At 38.8% G+C, this 16,689-nt stretch overlaps 1 protein-coding gene across 2 annotated transcripts; it reads right to left on the reverse strand.

Moving 5' to 3' along the window:
* Positions 1–5,314: 5,314 nt before the first annotated feature.
* RNF6 (ring finger protein 6) lies at positions 5,315–15,073 on the reverse strand. 2 transcript variants are annotated; one of them, XM_069467433.1, is made up of 5 exons: positions 14,795–15,073; positions 14,116–14,198; positions 11,874–12,078; positions 10,946–11,041; positions 5,315–8,116 (listed from the first exon to the last, which is right to left on the reverse strand). In XM_069467433.1, exons 3-5 carry the CDS (start codon positions 12,058–12,060, stop codon positions 6,354–6,356), a joined length of 2,046 nt encoding a protein of 681 aa, XP_069323534.1. In that variant the 5' UTR covers positions 12,061–12,078; positions 14,116–14,198; positions 14,795–15,073; the 3' UTR covers positions 5,315–6,353. The 2 variants fall into 2 exon arrangements, with proteins under 2 accessions (XP_069323534.1, XP_069323535.1); XM_069467434.1 differs by lacking the exon at positions 14,795–15,073 and adding an exon at positions 14,635–14,656.
* Positions 15,074–16,689: the final 1,616 nt, after the last annotated feature.

The following is a 16,689-nucleotide window of genomic DNA, read 5'->3' on the forward strand; positions in this document are numbered from 1 at the left end:
AAGGCCAGAGGGTGAGAGGACCGCGCGCAGTCGCGTTTCTCAGCGAAGAGGTAGCAGCGGCTTCGACGCGGAACTGGGAGGAAGAGCTGGCGAGCCGGCTCTCCCATAGCCGTCGGCTTAGTAACCCGCGCGCCAGCCCAGGGGCTCGGTGCCTGACGCCACGCCCCAGGCCCCGGGCCACGCCCAAGGCACCACCCACGGACAGCGCAGAAGCTCCTGATCCAAGTCTATTGGCGCGCGCACACACGCACGCACGTACACGCACGCACAGACTCTCGCACGCGCACACCCGTCGGTGAGGGCCTCGACGGGGCTGAGGATTGAGCCTCCTCGGCCGCCGTCGCTCGCTCGGCTGTCGCGGGCGTCGCGGCGCTTTGCTCCCCCAAAGCGGGCAGCGGGTTAGCTTCGCTAGTCCTCGGTCCGCGGCACGCTAGAGTGCCGGCCATGGGGAGGGCGGGGAAGCGTCAGCTGTTCCTTGCTGCCCCATGCAGACATAGTGTTTGCCTTGTCCCGTGAGCACGAAGTCTGGTGGACATGATGCAACACGGAAGTTCGGCAAGAATCAAAGTGAGTAAAAGCAATCATGTTGTTTCTCAAAAAATTAACAATAGACTTACCATATGATTCAGCAATTCCATTTCTGGGTATATACCCAAATAACTGAAAGCAGAGACTCCGGTGTTGTACAATATAAAGATGAAACAGCAGGAAAATTCATGCTAATAATTAATAGCATGAATAACAAATTTAAAAAAAAACACCATGACAGACCTCTCAGGAATGCTAATAGTAATAACCAGCACATCATCTCAGTTTTCTGTAAGAGCGACTCCAGAAGAAAAAAGCTTTATATTTACTGTTTTTTAAACAATAGACCTCACGTTTTATTTTGCACTGGGTCCAGTACATTGCTGGTAGGAATGTAAAGTGGTCCAGCCCTTTTGCAAAACAGTTTGTTTCCTCTGGACTTTATGCCATGCACCTTTCTCTTTTGCTGATGATGCTTATAGCCTGTCCCTGTAATAAATCTCAGCTGTGAGCACCACTATATTCTAATTCCTTTGAGTTCTTCTAGTGGATCACCAAATTTGGGTATGGTCTTGGAGATGCCCTAACATAGAGATTTATCAGGAACACCTAGTCATTCAGTGCTGGGAAGAAAAATGTAATTAATCCCTTCCAAGCAACATGATTGCAGTGGACTTGATCCCAACTGGTTGGAGTGAAAAGGTCATTCTCCCTGACCCTACAGACAAAAATGACGATGCCTCCTTCCTATGGTAAACTGCACTGGTCTGAAACGCAATGAAAGGACAAGGGTGACACCTTTGGGAATAGTTGGGAGCTTTTCTTTAATCTTCCTAACTATTCCAGAAGCAAACTCTATTTAGCTAAGAGTTAGAGTCATAGAAAGATCCTCTTGACAAAAATGCTAAAACAAACCCACAAAGAAACAAAAAAACTAAAGGTGTAGTAATACCCTGGCTATTCTTTTAGCAAATTAATAACAATACAAGATTTCTGGCATTGGCTACAAGACCCCAAATTAAGTTGTTGAGGAGCTAGTCATAGTTTTAAAGAACTTATATTGTCAAAAAAGTCCCTACCCTGTTGTATAGAGACCTATGACTGTTCAACATTATGGCAGTCCCTGAACCAAGCCCTAACATGGAAGTGCCAAGATCAAAGCCATTCACCAGCATCCCCTCAACCCCCTGCCCACCATTACACCACCTGCACCAACAGGGAAATCCTCCCTCAGTGCCTTTCTGAAGGTGGCCCTTACTCAGGATCAGAGCCAGCCGCATTTGGCTGACCAGACAATGTACTCTACCTCCAGATAAGTGAGTCAACAAAGAGAATGCTTATGAGACTGTTTTTATTACCCATCCCACTAAGCTTACTCAGCAAGATATGGCATATATTCTGTACCAGTAATCAATGTATGGCACTTCTTTCCCCACTTTTGGTTTGATTTTTATTCTGCTTCACTGTATCAGGTCGATAGGAGAAGCTACTTTTATCATTTATCCCATAAGCTGCAGGATGGTGAGGAGTCACAGTTAAACCTGATCAAATCCAAGACAATGGAGAGAAGGACACTACACAGAAAACCTGAACTCAGAGGGGCTAAATTGTGTCACTTCATAATACAGAAGCTAGATATGATTTTAGATTGTTTCCCACAGGGGAGAGTGTGAATATGTTTGGAATTACATAGAAGACAGCTGAATTAGGGTTAGGTAGGAGCACTTTTACAATTAAATATGTGAGAAGGAGCAGTGTATATGTACTGGGCAGCCAAGAGGTTACTCCATCTTCAAATGAGACATAAATACAGTAGAGGGAAAATACAATAAAAGTGTTATTTTCTGGAAGAAATATGATGATGTTATTTTAACACAAAGAAAGAATAGAAAAATATAGGGGCCAACTCGGAGTCTTCACAGATTTAATACTCAAAACAAAACTTGCTTACAGTAATTATGGATCCCCAATTATCACAAAGGCAAATATACTCGGGAACTAACACACTCATATCCACTGAAAATAACTCACAATCTGTCTCTAGCCTGGGGAAGCAATTGCTTCTGATGGCCATCATCATGATGTTCGCAATGATAGGTGGATATGGCTTCCTGAGATATCTTCCAACACAGATACCCCAGCTCTCTGATTTCCAGGGTTAGACAAGGCTGATGGAGAGACCCCAAGTGAGCCTCCTGTCACTGCAAAGGGAATAACTACCACCCCTCCATATGGAGTGCTGTTTCTAGTTTCTTTCTCCCCTAGCCAGAGATTATTCAAATGGAGATATGCAAGAAGATTAGAAGTTCATTAGATGTTCTTTTCTGGGAGTAATATGCATGAAAATGTCCCATACTCAGTTTATTAACTCTGTTCCTTAATGCAGCATCTTCAGATGCCTCATTCATCTCTTTTCTGGATTCATCTTTGTAAGTACAGCTTTCTGTTTTATATCTTTCAGGAGGAGCCCTTCTTTCTTCTCCATTTAGGAGACAGAAGGATATATTTGCATATGGAAATTAGGGTAATCATAAACACATGATACAAAAAAGCTATAAAATTATAAAAATAGGCCGGGCGCGGTGGGTCACGCCTGTAATCCTAGCACTCTGGGAGGCCGAGGTGGGCGGATTGTTTGAGCTCAGGAGTTCGAGACCAGCCTGAGCAAGAGCGAGACCCCATCTCTACTAAAAATAGAAAGAAATTATATGGACAGCTAAAAATATATATAGAAAAAATTAGCCAGGCATGGTGGTGCATGCCTGTAGTCCCAACTACTCGGGAGGCTGAGACAGGAGGATCCCTTGAGCTCAGGAGTTTGAGGTTGCTGTGAGCTAGGCTGACGCCACGGCACTCACTCTAGCCTGGGCAACAAAGTGAGACTCTGTCTCAAAAAAAATAAATAAATAAAAATAAAAAAATAAATAAAATTATAAAAATATTTTTAGGAGGAATTAGACTGAAAACTTCCCAAGGCACTTCTGCTTCTCCAACATGCAGGGAAAGGCATCAGCATTGGAGGCAAATGGCTGTGTGAAGTGACTAATCTCTGCCAATTACTATGTTAAGTGGCAAATATACTTCAAGGAGATCTTGAGAAATTTAAATATGAATTCATGTTAAATACTGAAAGGAAAACGACCTAACAGTGATAAGCTAGGGTCACAACAGTGCTAGTTGAAATTAGAAAATCTGGGCAACAAGAAAATAGAGTAAGAGGATGTAACTGTGGGAGAGCAGCTGAAAGCTGGCAATCTAGAAATAGATGCTTGCCAGACAGCCACACCATAAAGAACAAGCTCTACAGACCTGACACAGAACATAATATTCAAATGAATTTCTAACTATTTGTTCCTTTCTATGTTGGAACCACAAAATGTACAATCATTACTAAATAGAGCTATAAATAGGTTAATGAGCCTTTGTATTTGTCATCTGCCTTGTTTATTGGTACATGAATAAAAATATTAAAGAAAACCCTTTGTTCTCAACTGGGATATCAATTTACAAAATTTATTAAGCTGTACTGCTACTTTCAGGGAATTTTCCATACAGTACACAACTTAGTTCTGTTTCAAACACCTATTTGGGATTTCTTCCCATGCTGGTAGCAGTATTATGTCTTGCAAAGGACTAAGTCAAACAAAGATTTAATGTGCTTTTTTCTGTATCCCTACTTTTTTTCATTTCCCTCTTTATTCTCCTCCTAATCTTCCTAACCAATCAGGCCAGAGGAGGTAGAACTTCCTGAGGAATAATCCATATAAGAAATAAATGCTGGATTTAGCCTCTCCTCATACTGGGGACAAATGATAACACTGAACTAAGCGTGTGAGACGTATGATTTAGGATATGTTTCAGATGTCTAAATGGGCATTCCTTACAGTGGTCATTGGGGTCAGCTCTCTCTCCTCCACTCAGGTGACTGTCTCTTCATCCACATATGATTCTCTTCCACCTCTTTATACTGAACAAGAGACCAAATAATGTCTTCTTTTTTAAAAAACAATGTTTTTATACCCTTCTCATTCATTACCATCACTCTAGGTTATATAGTAATGATGATGATAACTGATAATAAAAATGATGGTTTTTATCACGATAGTTCCTTTATGGTTTCTTTGCTTCCCTCTCTCCATTCCCCTGTATTCTGTATACTGTACTAATCTTCCTGAAACATTAAAAACAATCTTAACCATGTGCCGCTAAAATTATCACAGGACATCTAATGTCTGGCATATAAAATAAAAATTCCTTAGTCTGCTATGTAAAGCCTTCAAATCAGGTCCAAATCAACCTTCCCAGTCTTATGTCCTGTAACTGACCTACATAAATCATTTACTCCAAAGTCACAACTTTTACAAAAACTGTTCACTCCAGGTATTATTAAACACATGCCCTCTAACATTCCTGGGCATGCATCTAACCTAATGAATTGAACATAATCACATGAAAAAGTAAAAGTAAATGTGGAGATATTTCTAAATCACACAGAATCTGGCCTTGATGTATTGTTCTTATGATTTTGACTAAGCAGTATCGCAAGAAAACTGTGTCATATATTCATAAACAATTATGAAGGTAAGAATAATCATTGATTTTATCAATTGATTTTCAATTTCTAAGAGCAAATACGGCTTTTCCATGAAGATAGAAACTTTTGCCTGTTTGCCATCTGGGGAATCCTCAACACCTGTAACACTACCTGGCACCTAGTACAAAATAAATACTTTGAAAGCGAATAAAGCACAGTGGAGCAATAGAAAAAAATAGTTCACATACAGTCTTTGTTTTAATATTTATTGGTAGAAATAGATCTTCAATGCATATTTTGTGTTTATATAAATTCTACATTCTCTTAAAGGTTTTTTGTTTTAATTGAAGTTTTTTGGCCTCCAAGTAAACTTATTATCTATACATTTGATTTTAGATATTTTTTTAGATGTTAAAACTAAATTTGAGAAACCATGCGTATTGTATACCTTACTTAATAACCCAAAGAATTGTTTGCACTTTCAAAAACATTACAAAAAGGCAGAACTGAAGTTAAATAACCTATAAGTTCTAAATTTTCCATTTCTAAATAAATACTTTAGTATCATATATTGCTTGCTGTATAATAAGTCAGATTGTCAGAGACGCTTCCGTAAACTATCTCTATTTTTAAATTATTTCTTAATCCACTTTCTCTCAGAGATGATCTTGCCAATATTAAACATTATGCCATATGCAGTATTATCTCAAAAGCTTAAATTAGAACCAAACTTACAGTTTTTAGACTGAATATTTTAACCTTAAAATTATATACCTATATACATATACACATGGTATGCTGCATATTGAATTTAACATTTCAAATAACTTAAATGTATTTAGCGAACACTCAGCCAAATACTTTCATGAAAAGATATTGTCCTTAGAATAAAAAGTTAATGAAAGCACAGATACCAATGTCTAGACATAGTACTAAGCCTATGAAACTTGAAAGTCCAAGTCTGCTGTACTATTAAGAAAAAGAAGATTGACTTTTAACCTACTGAATTGTACAGATACAAAGGGCTTAACATGACAAAATTACCAAAATAAAAACAATTATTTGGTTCTAGCAATATTAACTATTCTGTACTTTTGGATACTTTAACATTTGCATTTTAAATTTTATATAAATTTCCTCTTTTTAACAAGTTAAAAAAGCACACACAAAAATAGTTCAAACTATAATCTGTTATTTTTCATCCTCGTTAGCTCATCACAAATAACTCAGCAAAACTATTCTTGAATACTCAGCTCTACTAAAATACAGCATTTGAATAGATCCCATCACTTTACCCATTATTTGCTATACTGGACCCTAAAACAGGCTGCCGACAGATTGGACAAGTGCAATTCTCTGAGAGCCATCGGTCAATACAATGAATGTGAAATTCATGTGTGCAAGGTAATTGCCTGAGCTTGTTTCCAGTTACATAGTCACTGATACAAACACTACAGATTTTACCTAGTTCACTATCGATACTGTTGTGCTCATAGTTGCGGGTGGAAAGATTGTCAATCTGCTCTTTGGTTAAACCACGTATTTGATCATCATCCTCACCTTCATTTAGTAAAAAAAAGTGAGCAAGGCGAAGAATAGGTAGTGTTCCAGTTTCAACTAAATTGTCTGAATTTCGCAACTGCCTGCCACCTCTGTGGTCACTGTTTTGGGTATGAGGCTGAGTGTTTTCATTTTCACCATGCATTTCAGTGCTGTCTTCTTGGGCCTGCCTGTCTCGAGAGGAACCTTCACTGTGCTGACTGTGGTTGTTAACTGTACCTAAGTTACTCAGTTCTGAGTACATCTCTGGTAAATGCTGACCATTTCTCTGAATCTCTGACTCTGATTCAGCCTCCATTAGAGAACTCAATTCCCCAAACCCAGTCATGATCTGCCTTAAAATTGACCGAAGAGCCACTGATGATGGCTCAACAAGCTCATTCTCAGAAACCCTACGAAGAGGAACTGTTATGGTACTAACATAGGTTCGAATACCTGAACGCTCTAAACGAGAAATAGTTCGGCGAAAGCCCCCGCTATTGCTTTCAATAGTGACTGTATTTTCTTCTAGCCCTACTCTAGATCGAGTTCTATTTGCAATACTATCCCGATCTCTATTTTCTCCAGGACGAATCCTTCTCACTTGAAGGTCCAGAGTGATTGTTGGATGTCGTTGTACAGCAGTTGAGGATCTGCTGGGTTCTTCTCCTTCTTCTACTGTTATTCTTGACACAAGTCTTGAATTAGAGAATGGGGTATATGCAGTACCTCTGCGTTCTCTATCTTGCTCTAAAAAGACATGAGTTATACCTCTCCTCCTAAAAGATCTTCTAATAGTTTGCTGTAAAGGTCTACTTTCCCTTTGGGAATTATGATACACAGTGCCACTCTGTCTCTGAATTGGTGAACGGCTTCGACTACTAAAAGTAGATCGTAATCTTATTGGCTCTAATCTTTGGTTTGTATTCCTCACCGTAACATTAGTTCTAGCCCCGTTTTCCCAAACATGGGCTGCTCCAAATCGTTGCCCCTCCGTTTGCCTGAGTTCACTACTACCTGATTGGTTTGTGTGACTACTGAAATTAGTGTGTGGAGCACTAGTTCTAGGAATGCCAGCTGCTCCCCCAGTTTCATTTCTTAACCTTCCTAATGTTGAGAAAGATCCTTCACGTGAATTCTGCCTCCTTGAACTAAGCCTAGTCCTTGGAATGCTGGCACTACTACCACTGAAATTCATTGAGGTTTGGCTTCTTGTTCGCCTAGCCACAGGACTAGTTGACCTTTGCTGCCTATTTCTAGTGTTATCTCTATTAGTATCTGAAAGTGCAATGCCTGTATAATCTTCTCCATGAATTTCAGATCCTCTATTCTCATGATTTATGTGGATTTCAAGACTAAATCGAAACTCTCCACTGTTTGGGTTTGTTCGACTCACAGCTCTCCAAGTTTGATTCCCATTTTGTCCACTTCGAGTTGCATTTCCTGTGCGCCGAAAGGTGTTCAACCATTCTAGCAGAGAATCTTCATTTGAATTTTCTCTAGGGACTTCTGAGTCTGGAAAGCAAATCAAATCACCTTAAGATCAACTCCTAAAATCTACCTTTTCTTTCTGTCTTTATTGGAAGCTTGTAAGAAAAACATTTGTACTAAATTAAAGAATATCTGTGAATTTTAATGAAAAAATGGCAAAAAACTGAACTTAACTAAAAGTATATACTACCAGAAGCATATTATAAAAATTAAACTACTTACGTAATTGTAAAACTTTAAATAGTATTTATGCAAAGCTGTAGAGAAATCATTACTCCTGCTAAGTACCTATTATTGGCAAGATATTAAGCCGAGTGAGAAATATATCCACTACTAAAATTATACATTTAAATTGCTTTATCAATACAGTAATATCAACAAAAGAAGCAAACTGTATGTAAAATTCATCCTGTATTTGTGGAATCTTTCTGGAAAAACCAACTCAATCAACATCTTTGCAACTAGGTATTTTTATAACCTTGGGAATTGTATCCTATTTCTCAGAAGCTGCCAAAAATGTACATATCAAGAAATCTGGTATTCTGAATATAATGTACTGTATTTGGGAGACTGTAGGCAAATTACTTAAGTTTTCTATGGCTGTATCCTTGTCAATAAATTACAGATAGTATAGTATCAATCTCATAGGGTTACCATGAGGATAAGACACTGTATACAAAACAATTAGCATAATATCTGGCACATAGGAAGTAGTCCATAAATGTTAGCTGTTATACACAATAAGATACATTTTCTAATACAAGCTCGATGAAGACAAAAGATTTTTGTACTGTTTTAGTCACTGTTAAGTCCCCAGCCTTTACAACAGTATCTGCTACAAATCAGACTCTCAATTGATATTGTTCAATGAATCAATTTAGAAATAGATGTGTCCCAGATAAACGTCTTTGACTATGATACTGCCACCATGCCAAGCTCAAATTTTCCATTTATATACAGCGGAGTATACAAAGTGTAAAAACTCAGTGAAAAGCATTAGCACATTAACTATACAGACTTCAACTTTAAAGTTTGATCTACTCAAAAATAGCTATTCAATGAGATTGCTTTGGTTTCATTTCATTATGCAATCTCTCTTATAAAAAATTTTTTTAAACGTTCAAGTTAAAGTTGTTAATCAGCTGCTGGTGCTGAGAAAATAAACAGCAACCATGGCTATATGCTAAAGATAATGAGCTATTTTACATTTGATGACTACATTTTCCATTAAAACATACTCAAAAGACCAGTATTAGCAGCTGTATCAATATAGTACAACTTATAAATCAGAACACAAAGAATAAAATGTGTTAATATTCAATTTCCATTTTAGTTTGGAAGAAGATATGAGTAAAGGGCAGGTAAACATCATTCTAAATGCTACTTCCTTCACTGATTAACTAGAATGTGGTGATCATGGTGTGTGTGAAAGAGTTTGCTAATTATATACTTAAATCTATCCTACTCTTCTTCCATTGTGAAAGCATAGTAAATGGACAGCCTGGCAGTTGGGTGTGGCTATGTGACTAAGTTCTCATAAATGGTATGGGAAAAGAAGTGATACATCTTGTTTTCAGGTTGGTGCCTGGACCTCCTTTCTGACAGCTAAAACCTAGATGTGGTTGTGACGTAGCTTGATAATGGCAATGATACCCTGGAGCAGTGGTGTCCCATTAAACTTTCTGCAATAATGGAAATGTTCTGTATTTGTGCTGTCCAATACAGAAGCCACTAGCAACATGTGACTATTGAGCACCTGAATGTGGCTAGTATGAATGAGGAACTAAATTTTAAATTTTATTTAATTTTAATTAATTTAAATGTAAACAGTCACATGTGGCTAGTAGCTACTGCACTGGACAGCACAGTTGTAGCACCATTTTGCTAGCTGGGTGGGTCCCAGGAGGATTTCCTTTCCTGGTCTATTAACATGAGAAAGAAAGAAACTTCTATCTTGTTGAGCCATTGCATTTTGGGGTTTTTATACAGACTTTGCTGTAACAAATACAATGACTTTGAAATAATATGTGAAACTCCTACTAATAAATAGCTCTGGGGAGGGAAGAACTGGTAAGAGGGACATGAATGTTGGCTTTTACTTTTAACCCTTTTATCTTTCTATTTAGTTTGAAATTTTTTTACAAGTACTTTGTTTTTTATAAGAACTTTTTATATTATGGATTAGTGTTTGCTCAATAAAATGACAAACAGACCAACAAACAAAAACAGGTTTCCTCCTGACTCTCAGTCTTATATAAAAAAAATTTTTTTTTTTACTAGTTCACTTCTTATTTTTTCTGCCAATTTTTTTTTTTTTTTTAAAGAGACAGTGTCTTGCTCTGTTGCCTAGGCTGGAATGCAATGGCACAATCATAGCTCACTGAAGCCTCAAACTGCTGGGCTCAAGGAATCCTCCCACCTCAGCCTTCCAAGTAGCTGGGATTATAGGCATGTACCACTGCACCTGGCATGAATATAAATTTTTAGAAGCTGAGTTACATCACTGTGTACATCACTGTGTTACATCACTGAGTTACATCACTTCCTTTACAAGGAAGAAGTACATATATTCTAAGATTAAAAAGAACTATGCTAGGAATTAACTGAATTGTATACTGTTTCATATACATAAGGTCCCTGAAGGCAATCTGTGTAAGACATCTTTGTATTCACTCCTCTGTCCTGTAATGCCTAACCATCCAGCTTTGCATATAGTACTCACACAAATATTATCTGAATGAATATCACATTAAAACTGGAAAACATTAAAAACATACTGTACAAGATCCAGTAATTTCATTTCTATAATTGCTCCAATCAAGCCTGTTCCTTATGGAATGGAGTTCACAGTACCTCTGTTATTTGTTTCACTTCCTGAGTCAGGCTGAGACGCTAGTTGTTCCTTGACCCCAGCTAACCGCTGTTGTAATTCTTCTGATGTTATTTCTCCTAAAACAATGAAAAATTGCTCATTTAAGAATTTTAAATTGTCAAGTTTTATGAGAACTCACAAAAGATGACTAATCTTTAGCAACCTGTAGAAGACAATGTCTTATTTTCATATGTTCTGTAAATCAAAGAGTTAAAAATATCCAACTGCCACAAATGTACATCAGTCTGGTTGTGCTTCATTTATTGTTTTACTAAAATTTATTAAAATTTAATTTGAATAATTGGTAAAGTACTTTCAGTTGATACACTTAGGAACCTATAAACTATAATTCTGTAGATTTTTGTCAGTTAAAAAGAAATTAAGGAGGAAGTATTTATAAAGAAAACTTCAACTCTTTACTTGAATTTTACCCCAATACATCATTATATAGGTCATCAATATATAAACATACAATATATAACATACAAATTTCTGCTACTTCATTTGTAAAATGAATTTGTAAAAACTTTATGGAGCACTTTGGACTTTGGGGGGTTATTAATTCAGCTGAATAAATTATAACACTCCAAATGAGTTAGAATTGGGTTTAAAATCATATTTTATTTATACAAATATTATTTAAGAGAAATAGGACTATATATAAGAATATTTAACGCTCTGATGTACATTAACCTATTAGTCTGGCATCTGTGTAACAGTACTCCATGTCTAATATTCTCATCTACTTATAACACAAAGGAGCCAGTTATTTTCTACTTTGTTATATTAAAAAGTTCTTAAACTCACAGACACAATACACTATATTTTGGGAGATGGAAGAAGGAAAAAAAATCTAATTCTCCTTGTTTTGAAATCTGTCCATCTAATGATGAAAAACCCATCTCTTACCAGGGGTGCCTAAAAGATTATGGTCTCTCATTAGCCGATAATCTTCATCATTGAGTTCATTAATAAACTGATAAAAAGCTTCTTCTCTGTGGAGACGCTCTTGCTGCCATCTTCTCTCATTTTCACGATGATTGTAGTCTTGAGTTTCTTCACCACCACCAACTGGTCTAGCTCTAGACTGATTCATACTGAGATTCCTGGCTTTCTGTTCAAACAACATACACAAAATCCAATGTGTTAAGTCATGGACTACATATGGCTTTGTTTTTTTGTTTGTTTGTTTTTGAAAGAGACAGGGTCTCACTATGTTGCCCAGGCAGTTCTCAAACTTGTGGGCTCAGGTGGATCATCCTGCCTCAGCCTCCTGGGTAGCTGGGGCTATAGGCACACACCACAACACCTGGCTCTTATAATCTTAACTTATAGGTTTTTTATTTTTAAATTTTGTCCCCTACTCAAATACTTTATTTTCAAAATCTTGCAGCGAGAAACTTACATATAAAATGAAAAACAACTTTTAGGAGATAGAACACAATTGGACCTACTTCTTTGCCTAAAGCTATCACTTAAAGCAGACTGGATTTGGGTTCATCACATATTTCTCATACCTAAATACCAAAGTGACTATCTCATTTTTTACCTCTTTGACTCTCTGGTAAAGTTGGTTTAAAAGTCCTCATTTATGTTCATGTAAATTTTAGGCTTGAATTACGCATGTTCTTTACTTAATAAGCAAAGGGCTATTGGGAAGGTATAATTTACATTTTTTCCAGCATGGTATTCTTTCCAAAAAAGGATATTACCCCACATTGCTCTTTGAGGTGAAAATAATTCAGCCTACTATATCTACTGAATGGACTTGGAGTTGATCCCTCCTTAAAGCCTACCAGGAAGACTTTGAAACCCAACAGGAAACAATATACCGTGCATGGCTCTTGAGGATTGTGAAAATGCATCGGAGCACTTTGTCTCCCCGTATTAAGCCTCATCCATGGGTTTCAGAGTGCCAGGGAAACTTCCCGACCTTGCCTAAGCAAAGGCTATTTTTGGATTATACTTAAATGTCATTCCTGAGATGCCTATTATTAAACTATAAGGAAATCAAGGGAGAAAATGGTTTGTCTCATAAATATTGTGGAATTTCTTAAATACACCTATTTAGTGACTTACTAAAGCAATGGTTAACAAATTCGCTTGAGGATATTCTTAAAATTCCAGATGCCCAGATCTTGTCCCCAATCCCGGGTTAGAATTTTCCAGGGTAGGGCCAGGTCTGTTGTTAAAAGCTATAATGTGTTGGCCGGGCGCGGTGGCTCACGCCTGTAATCCTAGCACTCTGGGAGGCCGAGGCGGGTGGATTGCTCAAGGTCAGGAGTTCGAGACCAGCCTGAGCAAGAGCGAGACCCCGTCTCTACTAAAAATAGAAAGAAATTATACGGACAACTAAAAATATATATAGAAAAATTAGCCAGGCATAGTGGCGCATGCCTGTAGTCCCAGCTACTAGGGAGGCTGAGGCAGTAGGATCGCTTAAGCCGAGGAGTCTGAGGTTGCTGTGAGCTAAGCTGATGCCACGGCACTCACTCTAGCCTGGGCAACAAAGTGAGACTCTGTCTCAAAAAAAAAAAAAAAAAAAAAAAAAGCTATAATGTGGGTGTTCTGCAATTGAAATAAACTATTCCTCGACAATTTCAGGCATGTCACTAGGGATATGAGTACTATAGCACCTGACTCAATAGAGGTTGGAGGCGCAAATGGCTAGGCTGCCAGTGAAGCAACAGTTGCAACTCTGCCTCTCAAAATACACCAGGTGTTAAATAAGCAAGCTGCTTTAAATATAAAGTGAAATTAGCCTACAGTTCGCAACTGCTGCAGAAGTAAGCAACTAGCAACTATCCAATTTTACGTTCATTCTAACATTACAAATTCAAGCATTTTTTTCCATAGTGGTTATTATGTCATTTTGAACGAATTATCTAGTAGCACTCTCCACTCAAATGCAAATTAATACTACTAAAAATTCAAGATATCTTTCCATTTTCAGAATTATCAGGACCATAATTAACGATGAGCATATTTGGTAGGTACAGCAGTAATATGACTTTTGTAATAAATACTTTAAAAAGTTGAAACATACCATAAAATCAAGTTACCCTAATATCATTCAAAACTTAAGAGCTTCTCCTCAAAGGTAATTTTCTTATTCTTATTTAACTAACCATAATTAAATCAAAGTGAATACCTTATTTTCCTTTCAACATGCTTTTAATATATGCAATGGTATCCATCCTTCAACTGTTTGTGCCTTTTTTGAGAGCTGCCCATCTGAAGCAATAAAAGACAGTTGAATTATTCAATAAATTGTCTTTCTGAAGGCCGGGAACGGCTGGCAGTCTCCCAACTCTGCTGCAAAGACAAAGTAAATTCTCCAATGGATTTTGTTAGACGCTCACCTAGAAAATTAGCTCCCCATACAATTAGGTCATAAAAATCTCACGCTAGGCCCTTTTCTCCCAACAACAAACTTAGGCCACTGCTCCTGGGATTACGCCTCCTCTCTCAAAGGCCTTTCTCCTCCCTATCCCAGTCCCACTCAGGCGCTGCCAGGGTCAGGTGTCTCCAGTTTACTTCTAAACCTTCACTTTTTTGCCACTCCCACCCTCCGTCCCGCTACTGGTTCCCTTCCTGGCCGTTGCGACGGAAGCTCGCGCCGGGGGATGGTCCTCACTACAACTAAACTGGGCTCAGGGGCCCAACCAACCTCTTTCCAACCGAGCCTCAAGTAACGCTTCCCTTAGCGACCTAGATTCCCGCAGGGAAGCAGGTGACAGACGGTGTCTCTGAACCAATCACCAGCTAGGGGAGCGCATAAGGAGAGCAGTTAACCAATTGGAGAAGGGGTGGGTGGCCCGAAGGATGACCTGCTTTCGTCGGCGTCTCCAGGAAGTAGTGGTGGGACTCAGGGCTTTCCCCCGCGTCCGCCTAGTGCCCTGAGAAAAGTCTGCGGCAGGCGGCTGTCCTCAAGGGGCCAGAGACTGTGGTTGGGAGGCAGAAGAGGCTTGCCTCCGGAGGCCGCTGCGCCCGCTAATCGTCCACTGAGGAGAGAAGCTGGAAGCTTGGGGTGGTCCTGCTGGAGGGCATGTTAATGAAGGAGGAACAGCAGGCCCCAGCCCTTTTTTCCGGAAGGCGAGTTCGATAGCCCACGGCCAGGCTGCCCCTCCGCGGAGGGAGACGCTCCACCGCCGGTCGGGAGCTCAACGGTGCGGCTGGAAACTGCGTCCGGCGGGATCCCGGGTGCCTGCGTTCCGCATTCCGCCCTCTCAGCGCCGCGGTCACAGGGCTTCTTCGAATCCAAATACCGGGTCGCCCAGCGCTCGTGGCAGCCGCGTAGTCGCACAAACACAGCCTGCTTTCCACGCTTGAAAAGTACCAGCGCCTACTCTGCGCTTTGGTGTCGCCTGTTTACCGGCCCGGCTACAGAATGCACCCAACGGTCTGTTCATGTGTCTTTACTGTCCGGGTGTAACGTACTAATCGGCCAGGCCGTTTCCCTTACTGGTCATTGGGACCTGGAAATTACAAACCTTAATAAATTCTAAAGTGCTTATATTTGTGTTTTTTTCACTTTTCCGCGAAGAAAGCAGTTTGAAAGTTCCAACATTTCTCTCTCTGGTTTCATTTCTGAGATGTGACGCTTATCAAACTCACTTCACCATTACTTAAGATCCTGACTAGCTCTCTGCCCAGCCTGATATAGGCCCCTTTGCTGACATCCAACCATCCGGATGACTTAATCGCTGGACAGTCGCACTGCTGTTGTCATTCCTTTGTTCGTTCTTTCATTCATTCCTGTATTAACCTTTGAGGAACTGCTATATCCTCATCATTATTCTGGGCACGTGGGTTACAAATAAGACGCAGTCCTTAGCATCAGTCTATATACCCCTACTACACTACCAGTGTAGTAGGGGTATATAGACAGGTTTTTAAAAATCAGCATATTGATATAGATACTAAAATGGAAACATAGAAATAACACAACCTATAAGGCCCTTCAAGATCTTCTGTGCTACATAACTCTAAAGGCTGATGTCTTAGTACATTGGAACTACCTGAAGTTCCTCAAGATATGGAAACTCCTAAGCAACCCCCAACCCCACTTTTACCTGACTAATTTCCTCTATCTCGCAGGACTCAGTTCAGATCTCATCTCTAAAGAATTATTCCTGATACCTCTAAGTGACACCTCACTCTCCAACCCAATGTCCACACATAAAACTAGGCAGATGTCCCTTTTGGAGACTCCCACACTCCCTCTGTAACAGTAAAAGGATTCTCTGTATATGGTGAATTACGTATTTGTCATGTTTAAGAGATTTTGGCTTCATAGTGTGACAGCCTTAAAATTTTAAGTGCAAAATTGAGTAGTTGATCTAGACTTCTAAGTTGGAATCAAATTTATGGATAACATCAGAACAGCTAAAATAAATTGAAGCTCACCACATGAAGTTTTATTAATACTAATTTAAAAATTAAGGATTCAGGAAGGAGTTAAATTCAATATTTGAATTTATCTTATGAGCAAGATAAAATATAAAATTGATAAATACAGTTTAAAATGTTTGAAGATGGCTAATAAGTATGTGAATGAGACTGAAAGTTCATGAAAGGCTAATTCCAAATGACTGTTAAAGTTTATTATATTTATCACTAGAATAATAGTATAAATTATTCTATATTTACTATGAAGTAAATTTGAAAGCCTAAGATATAACTAGGGCATTGAATTTGGAACTAATAAATTAAGTATTAACTG

Source organism: Eulemur rufifrons, chromosome 4, assembly GCF_041146395.1.
Source record: "Eulemur rufifrons isolate Redbay chromosome 4, OSU_ERuf_1, whole genome shotgun sequence".
Classification (NCBI taxonomy): domain Eukaryota; kingdom Metazoa; phylum Chordata; class Mammalia; order Primates; family Lemuridae; genus Eulemur; species Eulemur rufifrons.